General features: G+C 36.3%; 1 protein-coding gene and 1 pseudogene across 1 annotated transcript; both read right to left on the reverse strand.

The window, feature by feature from the left end:
- Positions 1-2,593: 2,593 nt before the first annotated feature.
- LOC141846211 (selenium-binding protein 1-like) lies at positions 2,594-11,649 on the reverse strand. The gene is given in 8 exon segments (XM_074734206.1): positions 2,594-3,069; positions 3,488-3,760; positions 3,849-3,956; positions 4,035-4,266; positions 7,997-8,224; positions 9,091-9,286; positions 11,440-11,554; positions 11,556-11,649. Coding segments are annotated over 8 exon segments (1,467 nt in total). The 5' UTR covers positions 11,586-11,649; the 3' UTR covers positions 2,594-2,784.
- A 7,285-nt stretch (positions 11,650-18,934) lies between these two features.
- Positions 18,935-19,930, reverse strand: LOC141846659 (uncharacterized; annotated as a pseudogene).
- Positions 19,931-27,858: the final 7,928 nt, after the last annotated feature.

Here is a 27,858-nt window from a genome sequence, read left to right on the forward strand (position 1 = left end):
CACATTATCAACTTAACAAATTCAACTAATATTTTATAAATTACAAAAATTAATTTTTAAAAATATTTCATCTAGCTAAATTTTACCTATGCTAATAATATGTCACTCAAAATTGAAATGATATTTTAAGGAAAAAACTCTCATCGTTCTACTATGTGATTTTGTGAAGTTATTATGATTTTACTAACCGTGCATACAGCACACTTACTTGATCCAATTACAAGTAATTTAAGGTACTTGGTCTGTCCATAGATGTCCTATTACATGTAAATAATTATTATAGTACTACAAAGTACCATACCTCTCTAAAAACTTCAAGTACTACCAGATTACATCATTATTCTGCCAGTCTTTGCCATTGAGACATCATCAATTGTAGCAGCTTGAATACTTACTTCCTCAGATCCAAATATCAGAAGTGCAATCGCCACCGGGATACCTCATCTCATGTGCCAGCGCAGGTCCCTCAGGCTCCAACCCAAAATCAACAAAGAAGTTTGGGTTCACGGCCAGACCACCTTGCTCGGTATCCACGTCGATCTGTATGATGTGCGAGCCCTTGTGCACCAGATCTGGCCCATAAAATTGGTGATCCCAGGCACTGAACAGAGAGTTGGTCGCATACAGTCGCTTCCCGTCCAAGCTAAGCTGAATCATCTGTGGCCCTCCCCGGAGGCGATTTCCCTAGGATAAGCAGTCAATTATTAGACGAGATTGATTTTTGATAGTTTGTTTTAGAGCAATGATACACTACATGAAAATACAACATGAAAATGCAACATAAAAATGCAACATGACATACTATAGACCTGGGTCCCACATCCATACAGTGGATCTCACATCCATGCAGTGTAGTGTGTCATTTTGGAGCAATGATATACTACATGAAAAAAATACAACATGACATACTATAGATCTAGGTCCCACATCCATGCAGTGGATTCTACATCCATGCAGTGTAGTGTGTCATGTTGCATTTTCATGTTGAGTTTGAATTCTTGTATCCTTCCATTATTAATATCCTTTTAATTGTTAAAGAGGAGGAAAAAGATCACAAGCAAAGAGTGCAAGCAAATAATCTATTGGAATTGATGGGAAAATACAAATTCATATTTCAGATGCACTTCATAAAGAATATCTTGGAGTCACGAATAATTTGTCGCAAGCTTTACAAAGAAAAGATTAAGACATCATAACTGTCATGATTCTTATAAAATTAAGCAAACCATCAACTGCAAATCATAAGAGATGATAGTTGAGATTTTCTATTAAATAAAATTTCTTTATTTTGTGTTAAATATGAGATAGTCATCCCGCACATAGAAGACTTGTTCACCTTTTGTAGGAGATCACGATGAAATATTGAAGGAATGACAAATCTTCACTATTATCATGTTGAAATATTTTATGAAGTGATAGATTTGCAACTTTAAGAGTTGAACAATCACTTTAATGAGGTGAACACAAAGTTGTTGTTATGTATGGCTTACCTTAATCCGTCAAATTCATTCTCTACTTATGATAAAGAAAAATTACTTCAGTTTACTCAGTTTTATTCATCTCATTTCTCTCTTATATAATTAATATTCGGATAAAATCAAAGTCTTACATTAAAAATACATGGAGAATATCATAGATTTATAAGATAAAAGATATTTCTATTAGTACGAGACCTTTTAAAGAAAGTTCAAAAATAAAATCATGAAAACTTATGTTCAAAGTGGGCAATTATATCATATGGAGATATATTTATTCCATCGGTTCTAATAGTTAATGTATCTTGAACACCAACGTGATAATTTTATTTTTGGCATATGAAGTAGTAATCAATTCTCTGAAGTTGCAAGGATTAACGAGTTTGTTAAAAAGATGGTGCAATTGAAGAAACATCTAACTGTATCCTTTGGTATACAACTGCAACTAAGAAAGAGTATTTTCAACAATAAAAATAATCAAAATCTCACTTCGTAATTGGTTAAGAGATGATGTAGTAAATGATTATTTGGCATCATATTCTGAGCGAGATGAATTTGATACCGTCGATAATAAAGATATTATTCAATATTTTTAAACCATGAAATCTCAAAAAGTGTTATTGTAAAAATATATAAAATTAATATATAATTTTTATTATATATTTTATATTATATTAATTTTTTTAATTTATTAAATTCATCTCCGTTAATTGAAAATCTTAACTACGCTACTCCACTGTCCACTACCTAAACAATCAAACATTACATAATGTACAAACCATAATAACACAATAAGATTCATGTGTCTTCAATTCCTCCTTGTTTTTCATCCCGTATGACTCTCCTAATCAAAATTGACTCAGACCAAACTAATAATTTTATGACAGCCTACTTATGATATCAAATTTGCACATTATCAACTTAACAAATTCAACTAATATTTTATTAATTATAAAAATTAATTTTAAAAAATATTTCATTTAGCTAAATTTTCCCTATGCTAATAATATGTCGCTCAAAATTGAAATGATATTTTAAGAAAAAAAACTCTCATCGTTCTACTATGTGATTTTGTGAAGTTATTATGATTTTACTAACCATGCATACAGCACACTTACTTGATCCAATTACAAGTAATTTAAGGTACTTGGTCTGTCCATAGATGTCCTATTACATGTAAATAATTATTATAGTACTACAAAGTACCATACCTCTCTAAAAACTTCAAGTACTACCAGATTACATCATTATTCTGCCAGTCTTTGCCATTGAGACATCATCAATTGTAGCAGCTTGAATACTTACTTCCTCAGATCCAAATATCAGAAGTGCAATCGCCACCGGGATACCTCATCTCATGTGCCAGCGCAGGTCCCTCAGGCTCCAACCCAAAATCAACAAAGAAGTTTGGGTTCACGGCCAGACCACCTTGCTCGGTATCCACGTCGATCTGTATGATGTGCGAGCCCTTGTGCACCAGATCTGGCCCGTAAAATTGGTGATCCCAGGCACTGAACAGAGAGTTGGTCGCATACAGTCGCTTCCCGTCCAAGCTAAGCTGAATCATCTGTGGCCCTCCCCGGAGGCGATTTCCCTAGGATAAGCAGTCAATTATTAGACGAGATTGATTTTTGATAGTTTGTTTTAGAGCAATGATACACTACATGAAAATACAACATGAAAATGCAACATGACACACTATAGATCTGGATTCCACATCCATGCAGTAGGTCCCATGCAGTGTAGTGTGTCATTTTGGAGCAATGATACACTACATGAAAATACAATATGAAAATGCAACATGATACACTATAGACCTAGGTCCCACATCCATACAGTGAATCTCACATTCATGCAGTGTAATGTGTCATGTTGTGTTTTCATGTAGTGTATCATTTCTCTTAGTTTTAATCTTTATAGCACTTGAATGAATCTTTTTGAGATTTTATGAACATGAGATAACGGCATTGTTATTGAACTAAAATGTGATGTTTAAGTTGAAAGGCACTTACCTTGACTTCAGGAACATCAAATTGTGATTCTTTTCCATCCTCTCCGACATAAACTACATCACTACCCTTCTGGAGAAGTCCTCCAACCCATACTTGTCCAGCCAACACTGGCTTTGATGGATCTTCAATGTTGTACTGTCTGACGTCACCGTGTAACCAATTCACGAAATATAGAAACCGGTCGTCGAGGGAGATGAGGAAGTCAGTTATCAGCCCTGGCATTTCAGGAAGAATCCAGTTCCGCACCTTCAGTGGAGTTACAGATATTGCAACCTAAGAGGGATTCCATATTTAGTTTAGATCTTCAAACCAGCTGAGAACAGGAATGAGAGGAGGTTGAAAAATAAATGATGAAGCAAACCTCATGAGTCCAGGATCCATCTTCAGTCTTGAAAAATCTTATCATGTTGCTGGACAAAGCAGCACCAACAAAGCCAGTGGCTTTAGATGGGTCATGAAGAAACCTTGTCTGCAAAAAGAAAAGGAAGTTTCAGAAAGTGAATATAGATTATGGCATATGCGCCTGAGAGACAAGATAGATAATGACTTCCAAGGGCAAGAGCCCTGTAGTCCCAAGGTCCAATGTCTGCTTTAGTTCACCATCTGGCCAGCTGTAGACATACAGGTGTCTTCCGTATAAACCATCAGAAACATGTTGTAGGTTGAAACCCTTCGAAAATGCTGCAGGAGCTCCCCAAGATGAGCTAATCATGGTCTTGTGCCGTGGTTGGTACCAGAAATCATAGCCAAACAAAGGGCTATTGCCTGGTTTTTCCCACCTGCATAGACAGAAAATACAGTTCGATGAAAGGGAAGCATAGAAGTCAAAAAGAATCTAACCAAATTTAAATGGCTGTAATTCATCACCATGAACATTGGTTTGTTCAGGGGTTATTATTCGTGAATAAGTCAACAGAAATTTAACTGCATGTCAAGAGTCTGAGATGCAGCAATTGTAAAAATGCATCATATGCATATTAAATGAACACAGTTGAAACAAAATAAACACAGTTCAGTTAGATACCGCACTAAACCCATTTTATTTTCAGATTTTCTGATATTAGAGCATATTAATTTATAAATTGTATGTTACATTAGACTACAAGGATGATAGGTAATTAAATCTTGAAGGTGAAGGGCCTTGTACCACTTCAGATTAAAGGTATTGATTGAGCTTGTGCCATTAGATTGGAAGTCCTTTCTTCTCCAGTGTGGCATGCCAGTTATTTTTCTCTGTTGCTCATAGTTCGAGCCCCATCCCACTAAAAGTTGACAATTTTAAAAGCTTGAAACATCAAGACTCACCAATTGCATGCATCCCACCTCTTTTGGCGTCAGATATTCTACTAAGCAAGCAGCGATAAAAACTCAATACCTCTATAATTCACACAATTTTGTACATCTCCTTTATTTTTATATATGGGGACTAGAGTACTTATCCTTCAATATATTTTTTCTATTTTCAATATTAGATTGAAACTTCGTAAGTTATTCAATAACCTGCTTCCCTATACAATTTCATGCCTCTATTGGAATATCATCTAGTCCAACCACTTTTGTATTTTGCATCACATTTAAAGTAAGTTCTACTTCTAAAGTTTAAATTTTGATAAAAATTTAAATTTCTATACTTCTCTGACCTACTTAAATTATCAATGTTAAGTTATTAATCTAAATTTTCATTAAAAAGTCTATGAAAATACTTCTTCTATCGCTCTTTTATTCTGTCATCATTCACTAGTACCCTATTGCATTCATCGTAATACATCTTATTTGGATAAAATCTCTTGCCTTCCTTCTCTCACTTAAGACATTCTATAAATATCTCTTTCCCCTTCTTTTGTATTCAGCTGTCGATAAAAGCATTCGAAAGTTTCATTTTTGGCTTCACACCGCTTTCTTAGCCTTTCTTAGCCACTGCATACTTTTTTAAGTTTTTTCATTCTTATAAGTATATAATAACTTATAGGTTGTTTGTTTTACCTTCACTTTCTCTTGTATTTTTTCATTCCACTATCAAGATTCTTTATTAGCCGTGCATGTCCTTTTGACTCACCAAATACACACTTGACCACCATTTTCAAATTTAATGTTATTTTATCTCATGTTATATTCAAGTTGCCATGTATTTCTCCTAATACTTGTGCTCTTACTCTCTTCTTAAATATATTTTGCTTTCCATCCTTTAACTTCCATCACTTGATTCTAGGAGTTGTAAACATCTTCCTTTTATTGAGACTATACTTGAAGCGCATATCTAACACTACTAACCTATATTAAGTAGTTAAATTTTCTCTATGAATGACTTTTTAATCTTTACAACTCTTTCTATCCTTCTGCTTGACTATAAGAAAGTCAATTTGCAACTTATTTTTCTCACTTTCAAACATAACCAAGTGTTCTCTTTCTTAAAATATATATTAGCTATTATAAATTTATATGCTATTGCAAAATCCAATATAGTTTTTTCTTCTTCATTTTTTGTTCCAAAATTATAACCTCATGCACCCTATTATATTCCTCATTTCTTACTCCTACATGTCCATTTAAATCTCTTCATATTAAAATTATTTTATTTAACAGAACTTTTTATATTACCTCATGTAAGTCTTTCCAAAATCTATTTGATATTTTATCTTGAGGTGCATATATAATAATTGCATTAATAATTTCTTTCACTACCATTATATTTAGAGTTATAATCTTATCCTCTTCCTAACTACTACTACTTCACCCAATAATGAACTATCTACAGCAATAACTACTTCATTTCTTATTTTACTTCTTCCTGTACCATAATTTAAAATTTGAATTTTCTATCATCTTTATATTCTCTCCTATCAATTTTATCTCTTGTAAATATAATATATTAATTCTTCTCCTAATCATGGTATCTACTATTTCCATTGCTTTATCAATGAGTATTCATATATTTCATGTTCTAAATCTAAGACAATAAATATTCCTATAATATTTATTCTTATACAATGAATGATGTGAAAACTCATGTATATTTAATACTACACCAAAGTTCTCATGGAAATATAGTAATTCTTGCTGAGATGTTTTAGTTGGATCCTACAACATGTTTCTTTAGGGGAACATCCTAGCATTAGAATCGAGAAGTCAATGACACCAAAAAATCTAACAACCACTATGCAAACACTAAGTAGTAATCACTCATCTCCTCTCCAACTCCCTCATTGTGCACAAATCCATACTAATGACCTTTTCTAAAAGACACAATTTCACACAGAAGATCTCCTAAGCTGCTCTCGAATCTCTTTGCCTCCATCTCACATTCTAGATGAAGCAACTCTACACAAATATCCTTCATCCAAATCCATAAAGATATTTGTTGTACGCAATCTATATCCTCCAAATTCGCATCAACCCTTCCCTTGTCTTCCTCACAACTACCAGCACCAATGTCTATGTGAACTAGTGCCTATCTTCTAGAATGCCTACAACCACAACAACATTATCTCTACACATAAAAGTATCTCATTTCCACTTGTCCTACCCTCTTGAGCCTTGTTTTGACAACCTAAGGATTTGGTTCAGGCTTCCTCTTGCTAACATGCAAATAAAAATTTGTTTGTTTTCGAGTTGCAAGGGAGAGTCAATGGGCGTTTATCTTCCTTTTCCTTCCTTGCATTTGTTTTCATTTTCCTTCCTAAATAACGGCCATTGTTTTATATTTCTTCTTTCAACATGTCCTATTTTATCTCGTTTGCGTGTTGCATACGCACCACCTAGAATCTATTAGACCTAAACAAAGAGAGATAATGTTTGGTTCTGTATTCCCATTGGAGACTTACATACAAAAAGGGCTTATTTGATACATGTAGTATTGAGATGGCAGTTTGGTCCAACATAGGGCATCTATTTTCCTTTTCCTTCCTTGGTTTAACGGCCATTGTTTTATATTTCTTCTTTCAACATGTCCTATTTTATCTCGTTTGCGTGTTGCATACGCACCACCTAGAATCTATTAGACCTAAACAAAGAGAGATAATGTTTGGTTCTGTATTCCCATTGGAGATACATACAAAAAGGGCTTATTTGATACATGTAGTATTGAGATGGCAGTTTGGTCCAACATAGGGCATCTAGGTTTAGGATTTTACAAAGTCTATTTGTCCCCATATAATGATTATTTCAGTGAGGAAATAAAATATCTTCCTACCCCATATTCCAAAGGGGCAAACACGAGTTGATGATGATGATGAATATGTTTTGGAGAATAATGAATAGTTTATCCATTTAATAAGATTTTAGTCAAGATCATCATTGTTCATACTAATATTATTGGCATCTATGATGTGCTCAATTAATTAGCAGGAAGAACCTGATATCTTGTGCATATTTTTATTCCCCTACTTATAATAAGAAAATCAGCATATTTTAATGGTTGATGACAACTCAATTAGCTCTTGAAATCATTGAAAGTTTTTGTGAATAAGCCTTATTGTAGAAGTTATATGCCAAGAGAAGAGGAACACTGACCTTCCCTTTACATTGAAATCTGAATCAAGAAGCAGGAAGCCATTGCCTTCAGCATTTCCATCTTTATCTCCAAGACAAGAAATCATTATATCACCAGATGCAAGGCAATGGGAAGTATGAGGATATGCTAGCCCAGTTTTTTGTGCAATATCTGCAGGCTCAACAACCTTATGCAATGAGGGAGCTTTTGGATCTTTTACAGTGTCAATAACATATATGCGGCTTGATCTGAAAATATACCTAATTAGCTGGATGATAAAGAAGGACAAAGGAGATTACAATGTAATTGCTGTTTCAAATTTACTTTACAGGAAATAATGACAACATTAATAACAAAGCCAGTGCTTTGTATTATTTACCAAAATATGCAACATAATTGCATTCGAAATCAGCAATCTTTGGTTAACCATAATTCTGCATAGCAAGTGCAGTGGGTTTGTATAATTCAGGTAAGGTAACAGTACAAAAATATGTAATCCAGTATCAGTCCAAATTTCAATTATGAGCCTTCAAGAACGACCATGCAATAGATGGATCGAACAAAGATATTAAATAGATGGAAGTAACCATGAGTCTGTCACCAAAATCAAAGCCACATGTCAAAAGTTAGTAAAGAACCTTGAGAAAAAAAGCTCAAATATTATTCAAAATGTTTGACATTCATTAACATTTCAGGATACTGACTATTTTGTGATTGAATTATGAGTTGGAAAAGCATAAGATACATTGACAATTTTAATCCTGAACTAGTATTCTTTTGACATTTTAAATATTTCAAGTACCAAAATTAGCTTCATAAATAGTTTATGTGGCCATGCACCTCACTATTAGGACTATTTAGGATTCTTTTGTGAACTGAACATAAGTATTATCACTTCTAGTAGGAAGCATGAATGAAGTAAACTCGACCTACTAAATTCCTAAATCCCAAGTATGATATGAAAGCAACCTGGTAATTGATGTATGACAAAGGAGCTATGATATTATTGAAGTTGTATTGAACCAATCAAAACCATATATCAAACACAACAGCTTTGATATATGATGTCTTCAAACAAGCAAAACTCAGTATAAGATTGTTAAAGATCTATTACAGCAATGAAGGCACGATCAAGAAACGCCGAACAGCTGTTGGGTCCCCATGACAAGAGCTGCAAGAGTTCCAACCAGAATGATGCAGCTCATCACCAACATAGGGCACAGGAAGCCTATGAATTACTTTAGAATAGGTTGGTGAGCTGGGGTCAACATCAACCGTGGCCAAGTAGTCTGGCTTTTCTATCCCAGTTCCTGAAATTAAAAGAAATGATTATTGATGATAGATCAAAGATAATTTACTAATAAAAAAAGGACAACCCGGTGCACGAAACTCCAGCCAATGCAGGGTGCCAGGGAAGGGTATTATTGTACGCAGCCTTACCCTGCTTTGTAAGAGGCTGTTTCCGAGACTCGAACCCGTAACCTTTAGGTCACACGACAACAATTTTACCGTTGTACTAAGGCTCTCCTTTTTGTTATTACACTTTTGTTTCAAAAGATTTACAGCTCCAAAACAGGGATGAGAATGATAATTTAAATAAAAAATAACCTACCAAACACCAATGAATGATAGGAAACTCTCTTTTCTCTTGTTTAACTACTTTTAAAGTAGATACTAGAACCTTAATTTTAATATTTATCCACAACAAGTTCATCAATTCTTCACTCATTTTAGTAATACACAATTTTCTCTCAATCTTTGCAAACTTTAAATCTCCCAGTACCTTCAGTTTGAGGGGAGTTGAGAAAAATGATGCTCTTTTAAAGCACAAGTTAAGCAAATTTCAACATTAAAGTCTCATGATTGTTATCAGTGCTCCATCTTATTGTTCTCTTATATGGTAACCTATTCTTTCTATTTTAGGATCTTTTTCTATATTGTGTAACAAATTATGTATGGATAAATATCTATCTCCAGCTTAAGGAGGACTAGAATATAGTTCTCACACAGAGTACTAAGTCATTATGTAAGAATGTTGGAAATTATTATATGAACGTTATGTTCTCTTTCTAATCTGATATAACACTATTACGTTCATTGTTTTCAATACAAGAATCACGATATAAACTTCTCTCCCATCATGAAGATATAAAGCAACTCGTAAAGAAATATCTGTATTAGCTCATTTTTGCATTTCCAACTTTCCCAACAATTAGTTCATTCACTATTTTCATAAACAAGTGATGCTCCATTAGAAGGAAATTACCTAGTAATGTAAGTAGCATTTCTATAATTATCAGCAAATTTGGCATTTGTACGTACAAAAACAAATCTTAAATAAATCTAGCTAAGGGTTCTCATATAAATTGAATCTGAAAACACCAATGTTATATAAAACCCTTTCATCAAATTCATGTAGGATGACTTTAGGAATCCTTTATTCAAATTTACATATGATAAATTTTGGAAATTATTGCTGACATTATTGACAATTTCAGAGATGCAACACAAGTAGACATCTCTACTTGGCATGTAACAGAATGAACCAGAGGAGAGGAACAGATTCATATAGTTTGACACCAATCTAGAACCCATGGGGCAAATTTTAGCTACTTTGGTTAACAAAAGTTGATATCAAAATATTTAGCTGGCAGAAGCTTGCAGGGATATTTATTAATTGATTTAGATAATAAAAGGGGATCACGGTAACTGCATGAGAGCATAGTATGCAGAGAAATGGGCCCCACCGATTGTTTTTATGTTAATAAACTAAGCATGCCACAGTTGTTGCCTGACATACCAGTATGTCCATCATTTCCTATGATAAAATAATGAAAAAAAAAGGTTTCTTCTAGGTGTAAAGGATTCTTGATCGTTCAATAATTTATAAATAGGCGAAGGCAAACTTGATAAAAGGATAAGGTTTCTGGCAGTGATCAACAGTTTGATTAAAAATATTTTTCTTACAAGATGTCTAAATAGGTTGGGACTCCTCATGAAAGATCAAAAAGTGGATTCAACAATTATCAAAAAAGAGAGGGATTTTCTACTCAGAAAAATACTGGCAAAATTGATGACTGAAACTCGGAAAAATCAGACCAATCAAATTCCAACCGCAGTTGATGGGAAACTTAGCAGAGAAGGCCTTTCCACCAAAAGAAACCTTCATCTTCTATGAGAAGATGGTTTATTGACATAAAACCAGCCGATTAAAAGGAACAGCAATTATCCAGATCCTTGCAAAGACTTCAGAGCACCTTTGCGATGAACAATGAATTCCCTAGAAATGAAGCATATCAACTTGCTTTCTCCCATATCGTAACACCAGCACTAAATCCTAACGAGCAAACATATTAAAAAGATCATAACATGCATATACTGCACTCGATTGGAATCGAACCCACATGGCACCGAATCAGGCATAAATTCCAGACAGAATAAAACTAAAACAGCAATTTCTCACCATTGTAGACGCAAGTGACGTAGATCAAAGCCTCCCGCGGCCCCGTCATTGCGTCGAGCGGCGACGCATAGCCCGGCCCCGTGTGGCCGCCGCAGCACGATGCCTTGGCGACGGCCGACCTGCTCCACCTCCACTGCGCCAGCCATTCGCCCAGTGTCCTCAGATCGCCACGCCCTATCGAATGCTCCGAAGAAATCCAAGATCGCGCGACCTCAGAGACTCCGCTGCTGAAGTCACGGGCGGCATAAATACCACCCGTTGTGACAACCACGACGCTGCGACTACGAATGCGGATACGAATACGGGCGCATTAGTGGGGCGCATGAAATCGTCCAGGTACGATGAATCACCGCATCAGCGTACCACTTCGATTACCTTCCTTTTTATCGTCCTATAGGATAGATGGACCCACGCGAGTAGCGAATGGTAGGCAAGGTAGTCGTTCGAGTCTTTCTGTGGTCCGTCTAAGCATTTGGGTTGGGACTTGGAAGAGTCGTATTCTATTTATAGCCTTTCATCTATTTTCCTACAATAAATGTAGTTATTTATTTTATTAGTCATGACGTTGACAATTATCTTTGTTTCTAAAAAAAATAAATAAATCAGTGTATTAAGTTGTTATCTAGTTATTTCTTAAACTAAAATGGACATATTTATATTTAAAATTAAATAAGCATTAATAATTTTTTAAAAAAATTAAATTATTTTAATTTATTAATTTTATAAAATAATATGTTTAAAGATAAAAAATTATTTAAATTTTCTTGTCATTCTCACCTTTTATAAAAGTGGAGGGTACTTTTAAGAAAGTCTAATTAAATTTATTTTATTTTATGATTTTGATGTGTTTGTCAAATTTGCAAGAATAAAAATTTGACAACTATGAGAAGTGGTGAAAAAAAATAAAAAGTATTGATAAATGAAAAAATTCAAGAAATTTTGATAGATAAAAAGGTCTAAAAAGTCTTAATAGATATAGATGGAGAAGTCTAAGAAAATCAAAATTTATAAGATGCTTGATAGAAAGAAAAGGCCAAGAGAACTTCATATAAATGAAAAGAGATCGAGATAGACTAGCGATACTTGACCAATGGTATCAACTCTAAAAGATCTTGGTAGGATGCTCGAAAAAGTTAAGATTGACCAAAACACAATTATTGTAGATGAAAACCTAGAGGTATGGATTTTAAACAAATGGATGAAGATTTAAAAAAATGAGGCCTTTTAGCAAATGGATAAAGACTTAAAAGTGAAACCTTTGAGCAAATGAATCAAGGCTTGAAAGCCAAGCTTTTAGGAAAATGAACAAGATCCTAAATAACAAGATAAGTTATGAGAGTGTCGTGGTCAACTGTAATTTTTTGATTTATCTCCATACAGAGTATAAGGCTGACCATATAGGACTGCTAAGGTGGCGGATTCCACCTTTTATAGAAAAAGATGAATTATGAGAGACTATAAAGACGCCCTCAGGGCATAGTTGAGTTGGTATATTTCACTTTTTACTTAAGAGAGACTATAAAGACACATATTTATATATAGGTATACCTAAACATATACTTAAATAAAGAAATGTTTAATATAATAATACTCAACGAAGGAGCTCGATTTTATTTTAACTCAAGATCCTCAAGCAAATTTAGTGTCCACTAAAAGTTTCTTTTAATCATCATCATTAAAAGGTTGTTCCACCATGAGTTATTATTTGCCACGTTTACTCGTCAACTCATCGTGCCCCACTCGTCCACCGAAAAAAAAAAATCAGACCGGAACCCTACCGGCCTAGTCGCCTAGGTCCCACTCTGGCGATAAGGATGAAAATTTCCAATTCGACGAAGCTGGACACTTGGATTGGATTGGACCGTTTACTTTTCCCATTTTACAATGGTTTGTTTTCAAAAGCAAACGATCAAAAATTTCTTGTGTCTATCCGATCCGCTGTCAAAAAAAGGAAAAAAAAAGAGAAGGCTTTCTTTTGCACCCAAATAATGCCAAAGCAAACGGTCAGAGATCGTGGCTGGATGCCCTGGAATAAATTAAATACAAAAGTATATACGTGGAAGAATGTTATAGCGAAGATCATTCATGAACCTCAATTAAATATTAAATTTTAAAAAAAAATTAAGTGTTCACAAGATAAGTCGAATTATTATTTGTCACTCTTTACCCGCACATCTCATAAATAATTAAATTTTTTTTACTTAATACTATAACTTAACCTCTAATCTATAAAAATAAATTCCTAAATGTTATACTGGATGTCATCTACGAACACTATTGTGAATACCAAATATAAAAAAAAATTATTTTATTTTTATTTTTATTTCTTTTAAACTAAATATTGAACTCTAAACTCTAAAACTTAATCGAGCTCAAAGGTGGTCCGGAGGTGGCCAGAGTCCGGCCCCGATTCGGCCGGAATCCAGTCGGATTCCGACCGAAATCGTCGCCAGACACTGGCGGCCGGTTTCGGCCGGAATTCAGCCGGATTCCGGCCGAATCGGGGCCGGAGTCCGACCGCGGTCGAAGCGCCTGGCGCCGGCGCGTCAACCACGGCCGAACTCCGGCCCCGATTCGGCCGGAATCCGGCTGAATTCCGGCCGAAACCGACCGCCAGTGTCTGGCGGCGATTTCGGCCGAAATCCGACCGGATTCCGGCTGAATCGCCGCCAGAACCGTCTGCTCTGTTTCGGCCGGAATTCCGACCGGAATCCGATGCCGGTGTGTGCGCCATCGAGTTGCGCTTCCAACGAGGCCGGGATGGCGTCCGGCGGTGACCGGACGACGACGAACGACGACGATGAACGGCGAAAGGTCGGCTGATCGCGCAGCGGGGTCGCGCAGGGGCGTCGGGCAGGATATCAGAGCTGTGTATATATATATATATATATATATATATATAGTCATAGCTAATTGGAATGACCATGACAATATATAAAAAAATAATTATCTACAACGATAAATCTCAGTTAGCCTCATTAATTATTCTTGAGAGTGACCGATCCGGTCTCACAAAAATTTTCCATCGACCACCAGAATAAATCAAGAAGTGCACGCAATGGTCAACCCAAACACCCAACAGGATCGAACCGCGAGTGCCTAAATGACAACCTAGATGTCCTACCACGGCACTATTGTCCCGAGAACAAATAATTGCCTACAAGCTCCATCCACTTGTAGTTTAATTTTAATCCTCAAAATATAATTGAATTGATTATTATAAGACAACTTATTGAAATAGACAAAAATCAAATTTCGACGAAATCGATACAATGTCCTCTCTTGTAGTGATCACTTACAATTTCCTGATTTACCTCCTCATAAATGATCGTGGAACCGATTGCATAGGACTGCTGGGGTGATAAATTTCATCTTTTGCTGAAGTAATTTAATTTTTTACAGTCTTAAGTTCTTCATTGCTATTGAAGCAACTCTAGCTCTACTTAGAAACTGAAATGCATCATAAACAGATTGTACTTACTGCTCGGAATTTTTAACATCCTTTATCTACAATTTCCTCCAAATCTTCGACATTTTAAGGTGGCTACAAATCAATTAATGTGATCCATATCATTATGGTGAGGATGGAAATGTTGGAATAGTCGTCTTCCTTTTCCTCCCTAGGACGGATGCCTTCTCCAATCTGGAGCCACCTGCTCGCCATTTCTTGAAGGCCACCATGGAAGAGCGCGAAGCCTCAAACACTTGGAGAGGAAAAACAAAGAAGAGTCGATGTTAATGAGCAAAAATGAAACGGAGAATCTACATCGACAAGTCAAGATAGTAGCTCTCACATTGTGTCTCTTCTTTAGAGAGGCGTGGCAGGAATTTTGGAGCAGTTGCGACTGAAGCATTGACAGAAGCACTGTGTGACTTGCTCAGCATCTCCATGTACCTGCTAGTGAATGTTTCATATAGAAATGATCCAACCGTCTTATCACTAACCCTGCGATAAACACAGACCGTATGACTGGATCTGAAGCATCTGTCACTATGAATTCCACTTACTAACAGAGATTGTTATAATATTCTTGGCAGTATAAAGTTTAGAGATATTAAAAGCGTGCAAAAAGATCATTCTAATACTTTAGGACAGGTATTGCAAGATAAAGGATGGTGAACTACTTTACTTTGCTGCCATATTAAACATGGCTTCAAATTTTCAATCAGATGGCTCGTAGCAAAAACAAAACAAAACTATACCATGTCATGGTCTCTAGCAAATCATCCTGGACTTGAAGGGTTTTCTCAGTTCCATCCAAATGTCAGTCAGGCCTCCAAAACAACAGCAGTATTTGGTTTTTTTGGGGGAGCTGATCAACAAGATTGACACTCAAACAAAAAGGTCTATACAACTTTTGTTTCATCTGTTCTGTTTTAATTGGCTCAAGTTGTAACGTTTAAAACAAACTACTGAAACTTAAAAAATAAATACATACAAAATGTTTCTGCTAAACTGAAAAGTCAACCGAGATGATAAAATTTGTAATATATTTGACAATTCAATGATTGATACTTCAGAGTATATGTTTTTCCTCAGTTTTCCCATACTCCAGAATTGGCCTACACAGGTTGCAAGTGTATATTTTGCATGAAAGTCGACAAAATCTTACAATTTAGTTCCAAATTCCCATGCTCTGTCCTACCTAAAGTAGACAAATTGATGGCAAATAATCAGTGTGTTCTGCACAATGATTTCTGGACCAATACACCAACAATGTTATTTGGCAAGATCATATCTTTCTGAGGAAGCCAAAATCAAGAAACAAAATTATGAAACGTATCACACTTGCTCCAAAAAAAAATCCCCATATTGAAGCTTGTTTCTTGTAAACTGTGAGCATTCATTTCTTCATGTTTTCTATAATGTAACCACAAAAAAATGCTCAGGAAAAAGGACTTGGTAAAAGTTAAACACATTTATCATGTAAAAAATGGAAAAGGAGAACTTTTCTAAACCTTTTCCCCCAGTGATAAAGATAGCAATACAAACATTAAGGACAAGGAGGAAATTCTAACAGAACTCACAGTGGAACAATCTTGCAGCCCAACTCATAAAAGTAAGGGCAACGAAGCCTTAAGTTAACACATGCAGCATCAGCCTTGATTTCCTTCCTAGTACTGTTTCAGCACATGAAAAAGATAATTGCAACAATGGAATGGTAGCACAATTTCATAAATCCGCAAGAGCAAAGAAAAACTATTCAGCATTTGATCAAGCAATAACTTCTTAAAAAGTCTTGTATCCATTAGCATTATTCATAAGAGCCCAAAATTAAGAAATGATTAGCAGAGATGTCTATATAATATACTTGTCTTATAGAAGAACATAAATTCATCAAAATTATCTTGCTGAAAAACATCCATAACTCAGTGGCAAGAGTTTTAGAAGTCAGACTTGTCAGGGATAAATTTGGACTATCCATAATTTTAGATTTACGACACATATTGAACAATGTGGAAATCCAAATTCCAATCAAGACTGATTTATTGCACATTTACTGCAAATCTGATTTCATTGCGGATTTGATTTGATATTGTATAATTAGGATGATTTGATTTGATTTGATAATAGCTGTAATTAATTAGGAGATATTATATTATTTTAATTCTTGAAACAAGAATATGCAACTTGTATATAAAAGCGGCAAGGTTATTGAAATAAGATAAGATTTTCTAGAAAACTTCATGGTATCAGAGCAACCCTCCTTCTGCTACTCGATCATCTCTAGGTTTCAGTCTTCATTAGCCATCGACGACTTTGATCTTCGAGGGTGACAACTTTCGGCTAGAAAGTCTATTCCACCTTTGTCCAGGGTTTAAAATCTCGACCCGTGATAAGATTTTAGTCTCAAACCGGAACGATACGATTTCAGTACCGTATCGTGTCGTGCCGATACGATTTCAATACCGTATCGTGCCGTGCCGATACGGTTTCGATACTTTTTTATTTATATATATAGTAACTATTAGATAAATATGTTTATTGTGTATAATTTAAAAATAAGGTGTATATTGATTTTATATAAGTTCTCAATTATTGAACAACTTAATATTGTTAAACAAAAACAAGTGAATATATTTTCCTTTAAAGAAAATTGATCTATCAATAATTTGAATTAAAATTGATAATTGATACATCATAATATATTACCTTACTAATACCAAAAGGAGTGGCGGAAATCAAATGGAAGCATTGGTTCTTGCAACATTCTAGTTAGATCAACTCCATAGTTCTCCAACACCCAGACTAAATAATCATCTCATGACATGCAATATTGATATTGATTTCTCTAAATGTCCATCAACATTTGTCGATTCACCACTGGAAGTTGGACTTGAATTGACACCACTGAAATCGGAACAGGTACAGGCACAGGATAAGGATAAACATATGCCCCCGAGCTTTGATATGATGGATCAAAGTTATAATAAGAACGTTGAGAGTACGATGAATTTCTATCAGAATCAATCTCGGCTAAACTCTCCCTCATATCTTGATAATTATGAGATTTCTTTCGTTTGTCAACTTTAGACCGACGTTGATACTGAATTTTAATAGTTCTAGCTCTATAATCATCATCTTGGGTTGTATGCGTGTAATCTTTCTCACATGTCCAAGGCTTCAGTGCTGGAGTAGGGGGAACATGAGTTCTACAACCACCAGATGTATCACCACTATCATCACTTCCATGAATACTTGCATTGCTATCATCATCACCATCATCATTTCGAACTTCTCGTCGAACTGCATTGTCAGAAAGTGATGATGTTTCATCACTGTCATCATGTTCTTGCTCATCAATTGCATCGAGTGGATTTTTACTAATTCTTAATTGACTCCTTTCTATAAAAGTAGAAGTTTTGATCTTTCTATTCTCTTTAGTAAAAGTTGCAAGAGCTTTACCTTTGCTTTTATCTACGGACTTTGATTGAGTTTGGGATTGGGATGTTTGAGAATGTCTGGGCCAAGATCCGAAAAATCGAAATTCTTGATCAAAAGCTTCATCATCATCTTCTTTCACACCGATCTCTTCTCTAGCTTGTATTTTTTCAATCTGCTAAGTAAGAAATTAAGATGGTCGTGGTGAATCTTCTGCTTCATCAAGTAATGGATTCTCAACCTCAACAATGCTCCACCAATCCATCATTGTATCATTATCAGTTTGAACAAATCTAATATCAAATGGATCTACATCATCAGATGCTTGTTCTTTCTTCTCTTCTGTTATTGCTCGTAGTTAAAGACGCATATTATAATGAACACAAACCATCTTCTCCAAGCAACGATAAGAAAGACGATTTCATACTTTTGTATGAATGAGAGAAAAAATTATTCAATTTCTTTCACAACCATTTGAAGACGTTGTCTGTGAGAGAATCCGTACTGCAATCTTCTTCAAATTTGGAGTTAATCTTCCATATTATAACCACCACTCAATTGTAAGATAAATAAGAATAAAATTAAAATAATATTTATATTTATTGACAATAATTAGTAATAATTTTTACTATATTTTCCTACATCCATTTTGTATCTGCATGATACTGCAAAAGAATCGCTAAAAGAATTATATGCCTTTCGAAATAATCAACTTTTATTAATAGCCTCAGCAATTAATTCTCTATTTGTTTGTAGTCTTAGTATCACATTTCTGAGGGTCACTAATAAATCTTCATTTGTGCCAAGATTATAATGGTATTGGTATGTCGGATTTAGATAATAACCTAAAATAATTAAACATATATAATTATTAATAACAAATATTAAAAATTCTTTTTCATAAAAAATACGCACTTGCCAAATGAATGTACTTTCCCATTTGATTGTCCTATCTTGCAGTGATTATATCAATATAATGTTGATACTTGGTTGGCGATTGTAGACGTCTTTTAATTTTCTCTTTTACTTCATAAATTAGACGGTAAACGTTACCCATTTGTGGCTTCTTGTCCATATCAACTTTACGTAGAACAACATATAAGAGCTCTACTATTGTAAGAATATCTGCAATATAATCCCAAAATCTAACGAATATAATAATTTTTTGCACCTCTTTATCTTCGATCGTGTTAGAATATCGAGAGGCTTCCCAATCTTCAGAAGTGAACATGGACTTCAATCCCTTTTTTTTCTGAAACAACGATTTTAATAGGAGAAAGTGAGTGACAAACCTAATTGCTCCTTGTCGCAAAATCTCCCATCAATAAATTTCCTCATTAATCCATGAACCCAACGACGATTATAGAGGAATTTTGTTAACGATTAACCCTTTTTCACTATCTTCTTCACTATTTCGAGTTTATCGATATCTATTATCATTAAATCAATACAGTGTGCTACGCATAATGTCCAAAATAATGTTTAATATTTTTGCTCTAATAATTCTCCAACCCTCTTAAAGTTGACACCATTATCTGTAATCACCTACACTATATGTTCTGCACCTATATCTTGAACTACACTATCCATCAAACGATATATGTAAGATGCATCTTGAACTACGTAATCTCGCGGAATCCGATTTCTTCCATTGCGATTCCGCAGCCCTCGTTCTTCCCTTCCGATCGATTTTTCGTCGATCATCCCAATTCTCTCTCAAATTGAAATCATACCTGTCCAAACATCGATCAGCCCAATCCTCTCACAAATTGAAATCATACCTGTCCGAAGGGCGATCACCGCCTTGCTGCCGCATCACCGCTGCCTCGTCGTTGCCTCGTTGCCGCCGCTTGTTATTGCTGATCTCTCACCGCTATTGATCTCTCACCGCTGCTGGTTCCAATTCTAGGTAAGTCTCCATTTGTTAATATAGCATTTTTTTTATTAATCGAACTCGTGATCGACAGAAGGAATCGAATCGATTCCTTCTGTCGCATTAATTGATTCCATTTCTCGAGTTAATTATTCTGTCGCGTTAATTGATTTCTCTATTTCTAATTCTTTCTACCTCGCACGCGATTCCTTCTATTGCATTAATTGATTTCATTTGTCGAGTTAATTATTCCGTCGCATTAATTAATTTCTCTGTTTTTTATTCTTTCTGTCTTGCACGCATGACGTAAGCGATGACGCATACGAGATTGTCATGTATACTATACCGGTGCCGGTCCCTCATCGGAACAATAAAATTGCCTATTTCGAGCGGCACGGCATGGTATTTCAATCCTTGCCTCTGTCTACTTATTGAGACTGCCACCAATCATGTCAGACTCCGAGCAGATGCCGACGAACTCTTCCACAGTTTACTCTACTCCAAATCACCCCATAATGTGACACTTCCTAACTCAACCAAAAATTATCTTTGACTCAATTACCATTCACAAATTGAATGGTCACAATTATCTTCAGTGGTCACAATATGTAATGATGTTCATCAGCGAACGAGGAAAAGATGATTATCTCACGGTTATTCCAGAACTAGAAATAGACAGTCCGGAGTATCAAGTCTGGAGGGCTAAAAACAACCTTGTTATGTCATGGCTAATCAACTCTGTGAATGCAAAAATTGGTGAAAATTTTTTATTGTTCACAACTGCCCACGATATATGGGAGGCAGTTCGTGATACTTTTTCCAGCCAAGACAACATTGTTGAATTATTTCATGTTGAAAGCACTCTCCAAGACTTCAAGTAAGGTAATCATTCAGTAACTACAAATTTCACAACTCTCACTCGCTATTGACACCAGGTGGATCTCTTTAAAGCTCATAACTGGAAGTGTTCTGAAGATTAAACATATTTCAAGAGGTTTGTAAAGACTAGGAGAGTGTTTAAGTTTCTTATGGGACTTGATCAGCCCCTAGATGTAGTAAGGGGGCAGAATCCTCAGCACAAAACTACTGTTAAGTCTTCGAGAGGTCTTTTCAGAAGTCCGAAGGAAAGAAAACCCTATGAAGGTAATGTTGGGACAACCAAACCCCGAAATCCAACCTCTGAAGCAAGTGTTCTAACTGCCCGGAATTCTACTCACAAAACAAATGACAATCGACCAAGGAAGGGACGCCCATGGTGTGACAATTGTCGAAAGCAAGGATACACCAAAGACACGTAATTGGAAGCTTCATGGAAAACCAACGGATTGGAAGCCCTCTCAAGATCGCAAAGCAAAGGGAAATGTTATAGTCACACCCACGGCACAATGTGACAACTCGATTCCTTTCTATAAGGAATAACTTGATATTCTCCAACAACTCATCTAAAAGGCAAACATATCGTCTCCATCAGCAATGCACACATCTACTCACTTCCCTTGGATTGTGGATTTTGACGCTTCTGAGCACATGACAAGTGATAGATCACTTTTATCCACATTTTCCCTATGTGACAAACCTCAATCAGTGCGTATAGCAAATGGGGCATGTGATAAAGTAGTTGGAACAGGAATTGTTCATCTCTTAAACACACTAATTCTACATTCTGTGTTATTTGTTCTTGACCTTGATTGTAATCTTGTGTATGTTAGTAAATTAAATAAAAATCTCAACTGAGAAACTAAATTCTTTTCTAATTCTTGTGTGTTTCAGAACTTGTGCACCGGGAAGACAATTGATAGTGCTGAGTTTCATGAAGGTCTTTACTTCCTTAATGTCTATCCATTTTCAAATTGTTTAATTAGTCACAAATGTCAATTAAGTCCTAGTGGTGGTAGTCAGTCCAATAAAGAAAGTGATATTATGATGTAGCACTTTCGACCTTGGTCATCCAAATTTTTTATACTTCAGGTACTTATTTCCCTCACTCTTTATTAATAAAAATCTGAGTTTGTTTCAATGCGAAGTGTGTCAAATTGCAAAACATACTCAAAACACTTGCTCTCCCAAACAATATAAGCCCACACATCCTTTTTCTCTCATCCATGATGGCATCTGGGGACCATTTCGTACCCCAAATCTCACAGTCTCAAGGTGGTTCCTACTATTGGTTGATGATCACACTAAATTATGTTAGACATTCCTAATGAAAGACAAATCAAAAGCTAAGCACATCTTCCAAAACTTCTATGTCATGGTCAAAAACCAATTCAAATGTGATATTTAAATACTCAAGACCGACAATGACAAAGATTTTTTCAATTCTGATCTTGGCTCATATCTCAAATCTCATGGACTTGTCCAACAAAGTCCAACAAAATAGCGTGGCCGAACAAAAGATTGCCACATTCTTGAGGTAGCTCGATCCCTACTATTTCAAGTTAATACCCCAATCACATTTTGGGGAGAAGCAATCCTTACTGCTACATATCTCATAATTTGTCTACCCTCTCAAGTTCTCAAACACCGCAATCCATTATAGACATTATAAAAAGTATTTTCCCAATCTCGCCTTATCTCCGACCTTCCTCTCAAACTTTTCGATTACATCGCTTTTGTGCATATTCACTCTCAATACCAAGGCAAGTTTGATGCTAGGGCTATCAATGCATCTCTCTTGGTTATTCCTCTAACCAAAAAGGATACAAATGTTATTCACCAGTCACCCAAAAGTTTTACAACACTATGGATGTTACATTCTTTGAGACTACCCCTTACTACTGTAATACTACAATTCAAGGGGAGAATAATACCAGTGAATTGCAGTATTGGGAGTGGACATCCTTTCTTAGATCATCATTGTTTGAATCTTCCATTCAACCTTCTCCAAAATCTAGTGATACATCATCTCCAAATCTTGATAATCACCCTCCTCATCCACCATCTCCAAATCTTTTACAAGTGTATGAAAGAAGGAAACATCGAGTATCGGTATTATCTCAACACTGCCAAGAGAATTCCCCAAGCCAAGTTGAACCTGAATCACAATAGGAGACAATAGATTCTAGTCCACAACTGGATTTTACATTACCAATTGCACACAGGAAAGGTATAAGATCATGCACTCAACATCGTCTTCACAATTGCATCTCCTACGCGAAGCTATCACCATCATTTCATACATCTGCGACCTCTTTAAATAGAATCAATATTCCTAACTCTGTGGATGAAGCTCTTAAAATTGCTAAATGGAAGAAGGCGACTATCAAGGAATATAATGCACTAGAAAAGAATGGCACATGGGTGATAACAAAGCTACCACCAAGAAAGAAAACTGTAGAGTGTAGGTGGTTGTTCTTAATTAAACAAAATGCAGATGGAAGCATAGACCGATACAAAGCACACCTAGTGGCAAAAAGATATACTCAATCATATGGAATTGATTATCAAAAGACCTTTGCGCTAGTGGCTAAACTCAACACAGTTCATGTTCTACTGTCCATTACTGCAACTTAGAGTGGTCACTCTATCAGCTCGATGTTAAAAATGTCTTCCTTAATGAAGACTTAACTGAATAAGTATATATGGGCATCCCAACTGACTTTGAGACAAGTGATACCCAAGGAAAAGTATGCAAACTCAGAAAGGCATTGTATGGGCTTGAACAATCACCGAGAGTATGATTTGACAGATTCACAAACGTCTCAAAAATGATGGATATTCTCGGTCACAAGCTGATCACACTTTGTTCATTAAATACTTCCCAGATGAGAAAATCACAGTTTTGATTATGTATGTTGATGATGTCCTTTCAGAAAATCATGGTGGCAAAATTAGAAGACTCAAGTCACCTCCGAATATAAGTTTTTCAGTGAATCGGGTGAGTCAATTTCTATCTATGGATCATATGGAGGCAATGAATCGTATATTGAAATACCTGAAGAAAGATCCAGGGAAAGGCCTTATATTCAGGAAATCAGATAGCAAATCTTTAGAAGTATATACTGATGTTGATTGGGCAAGGTCTCCAAATGATTTAGAAGGTCTACATAGAGTCTTTGCTCTTTTATATAGGGAAACCTAGTAATATGGCGAATTAAGAAGCAAACGATGGTCGCTAGAAGTAGTGCAGAAGCTGAGTTTAGAGCACTAGCTTCAGGGATTTGCAAGGGGATATGGCTAAAGAGGCTGCTAAACGATTTCAAAGTTGAGACATCATGCCCTATTCAAATCCTATACAACAACCAGCTAGCTATCGCAATTGCCAGGAATCTTGTCCACCATTATCATACCAAACATGTGAAGATTAATCGACATGTCATCAACAACAAAATTGAAGATATCAATCACCCTCAACTATATTCCATCGAAGCATCAAGCAGCTGACATCCTTACCAAAATTTTGTTCAGACCAACTCTAAGTAAGATGAATATGATTCTTGAGTTGGAAAGCATGTACCACCTAAATTGAGGAGGAGTGTGGAAATCCAATCAAGGCAGATTTATTGCAGATTTACTACAGAACTGATTTGATTGCAAATTTGATTTGATATTGTATAATTGGGATGATTTGATTTGATTTGATAATAGCTGTAAAAAAAAATAGTGTCGTAAGTGGAGACACTACAAGAATTCAGGTATTTAGCGACGATATATTTTCGTCGCTAACCTTTTAATTTCGTCGCTAAAACATCTTAGCGACGAAAATATTTCGTCGCTAAATTCGTCGCTATAAGCTTGTCGCAAATTAACATTAGCGACGAATTTTCTATATTTCGTCGCTAACATTAGCAACGAAATAATAATCGTCGCTAACTCTCATATTTCGTCGCTAAATTTAGCGACGAATTATCTACGTTTCGTCGCTAATGTTTATATGATTAGCAACGAGGTTTTAAATTATCGTCGCTAAAATTTTGACTAAAATCCCTAAACATATCGAAACTTAGCGACGAATTTAAGAAAATTCGTCGCTAATATTAGCGACGAGTTTTGTATTTTCGTCGCTAAGACTTCGCGATGAGTTTTTATAATATCGTAGCTAAATCGAATCGCTAGTTGGCGAAAAAACCCAACGGTTAGCGACGAATTTATGGAAATTCGTCGCTAATGTATATAGGTTAGCGACGAATTTTCATGATTTCGTCGCTAACCTACGTGAATCCCCAGCCCACCTCTCCAATAACCTAGACAACGATTAAGCTGTACAACAAAACAACAACAACAACACAAATAACCTGCACAACAGACCAACACAAAACAACAGAAAAACACAAAATTCACATTCACAAACAGACACAGATTTCACATTCACATTCACAAATCCAATAACATTCACATCCAACATCCAGAATATATGAAACTACAGAAGTTTGATACAGAATATATAAAAGTCAAAACATAAGTCAGAAGTTGTTAGATATTACATCTCATCAATTACAATGCAGTCTAGTCATCATAAACATTGAGCTTTGTATCCAACACTTGCTTCCCACACATAGCATACATGTCTCTGCAGTGAAACTCTGAAATGGCAAATGGCAGAAATCTGATACAGAGAAGTAGATCTTTAATTAACATAAACTGAAACTAAGTCTTATAAATTATTTCTAAATTCTTTTCTGTTAAAAGATTTAAATGTACACGTGTAAGGATGCATTATATTGTGGATACACTAAATGCTAACATAAGATTATAGTTTATAACCTGCAGGTTTTTGCTTGAGGACAAGCAAAAGTTTAAGTCTGGGGGTGTGATGAGCGTAGATCATATAACATTTTTAGCCTTGTTTTAATGCTCATCTACTTGTGATTCATTGCATATGCTATACTTTGTCACACCTTATTCTTTTATAATTGCATATTTCTACTCTTTTGCTCGGAGATCTGCTCTTCGTATTTTTTGAATAACAGGATGCGATTTAGAGCCAAAACGATGCATTATTGATGTGGAGCAAGGAATGGAGATTGAAGCACATTTTGATGAGTTTGGAAGCCATTTGGAGTGTTTTAGAGGCTCCCGGGGCCGTGTTTGACCTCCCCAGGCAGTGCCTCACAAGGCATGGCTGTGCCTCAACTTGCCACGGCCGTGCCTCACAAGGTACGGCCGTGTCTCATCATTCCAGAGATGAAAATACGGCCGTGTCTAAGCTGGACTACTCTGCAGACCAAAAGTAAAACGGCCATAACTCTTAGCTCAGATGGAATCACGGGACGTACCATATACCAAACTGAAGAGGACTTCCAGATCTACACCTTTGCTTCAGGGTGTTCCTAAGGAATCCTCCTCTAAGCCATGCTAAAAGGCACAGGAATGCCTCTTCCACATAATACTTCCAACTCCGAGCTGTATTGATCCAACAGAAGGGCACCCACTCTAGGCCGTGCCCAATAGGCAAGGGCGTGCTTATTCTACAGAAAAGGGACCTCTGCCTAGGCCGTGCCTATGAGGCACGGCCGTGCCTCATTATTTCCAAGGTCGTGCCTCACTTTGCAGGGACCGAACACGGCCGTGTCTCATCCGGACTGCTCTGCAGACTGAAAGTAAAATGGGTATAACTTTTAGCTCCGTTTGAACCATGGGTCGTGCCACCTATCAAAATGGAGCCAAGTTCAAGATCTAGAACTTTCTTTCAGAGCGTTTTGACTGGTTCCAACTGTATGATGCGCTAAATGGCACGAACATGCTCACCTTCTAGATGCAGTCCAGGCAGGGGGGTGCCAGAGGCAAGGCAGGGGTGTGCCTTTGAGGCAGGGCAGGGGCGTGCCTCCATCTAGAAAGACAACTACACATGGTCGTGCCTCACAGACACGGCCGTACCAAATTCCAAGCTTCAACAGAACATGGCCGTGCCTCCTAGACACGGCCGTGTCTCATTTCCAGTGCCACCCCTAGACATGGCCGTGCCTCACAGACACGGCCGTGCCTACCAAACAGAGAAGCGACTACACATGGCCATGCCTACTAGGCACGGTCGTGTGACGGGGACGTGCTGGGGGCATGTTTGGGCCTATAAATACATCCTTATGCACCTTTTGAAGGCTATCTTGGGTCATTCTCCAAAACCCTTGGTCTTGTCTTGGCGGCGGCGCTTCCCCCTCTCTAGGGGAGGCTCTAAACACTCCATCCTTCGCCAATCCACCTTGCCATTCATCTCCACCGATCCATCCTACACCGGAGCGAGAAGATCTTCAAGAGGAAGCCCACGCTTCAAAGATAAGTCTTCCCTTTCTTTGGTGGATGACTATTTTCATGTATTCTTCTTGTAACCTTCTAGTAATGGAGTAGATCGTTGAGTTTAGGGTCTAGGATGAACATCTATGTAATGATGGTGATGTATGAACTACTTTATGTTATTTTCCCTATTCAAGGAGATGTTTACCTTTGTTTCATGTGTATTGTGCCTTGAACGTGTTTGATGAAATGTTTGTGTGAGCACATATGCTAGATTAAGTGGAGTAGATTATTGTGTAGGGGGACCTTAGGATCGTATGACCGGGGTGCCTCGTGACAGGAGGAAAGCCTTATAACCGGACCTTCCGAAGTAACCTTTACATGATGATAAACTCCCTTAGGGGATAACTAGCGGCTATTGATGACTAGGAAAGGATCCCTTAATTGCGTGCTCGGTGACAGAGAGTAGTATATGTTGGGGAATCTGGATCTC

The sequence above is a fragment of the Curcuma longa genome, chromosome 15 (assembly GCF_044706935.1).
Source record: "Curcuma longa cultivar G26 ecotype Majalengka, Jawa Barat chromosome 15, ITB_CL_G26_1.1, whole genome shotgun sequence".
NCBI classification, from domain to species: Eukaryota; Viridiplantae; Streptophyta; class Magnoliopsida; order Zingiberales; family Zingiberaceae; genus Curcuma; species Curcuma longa.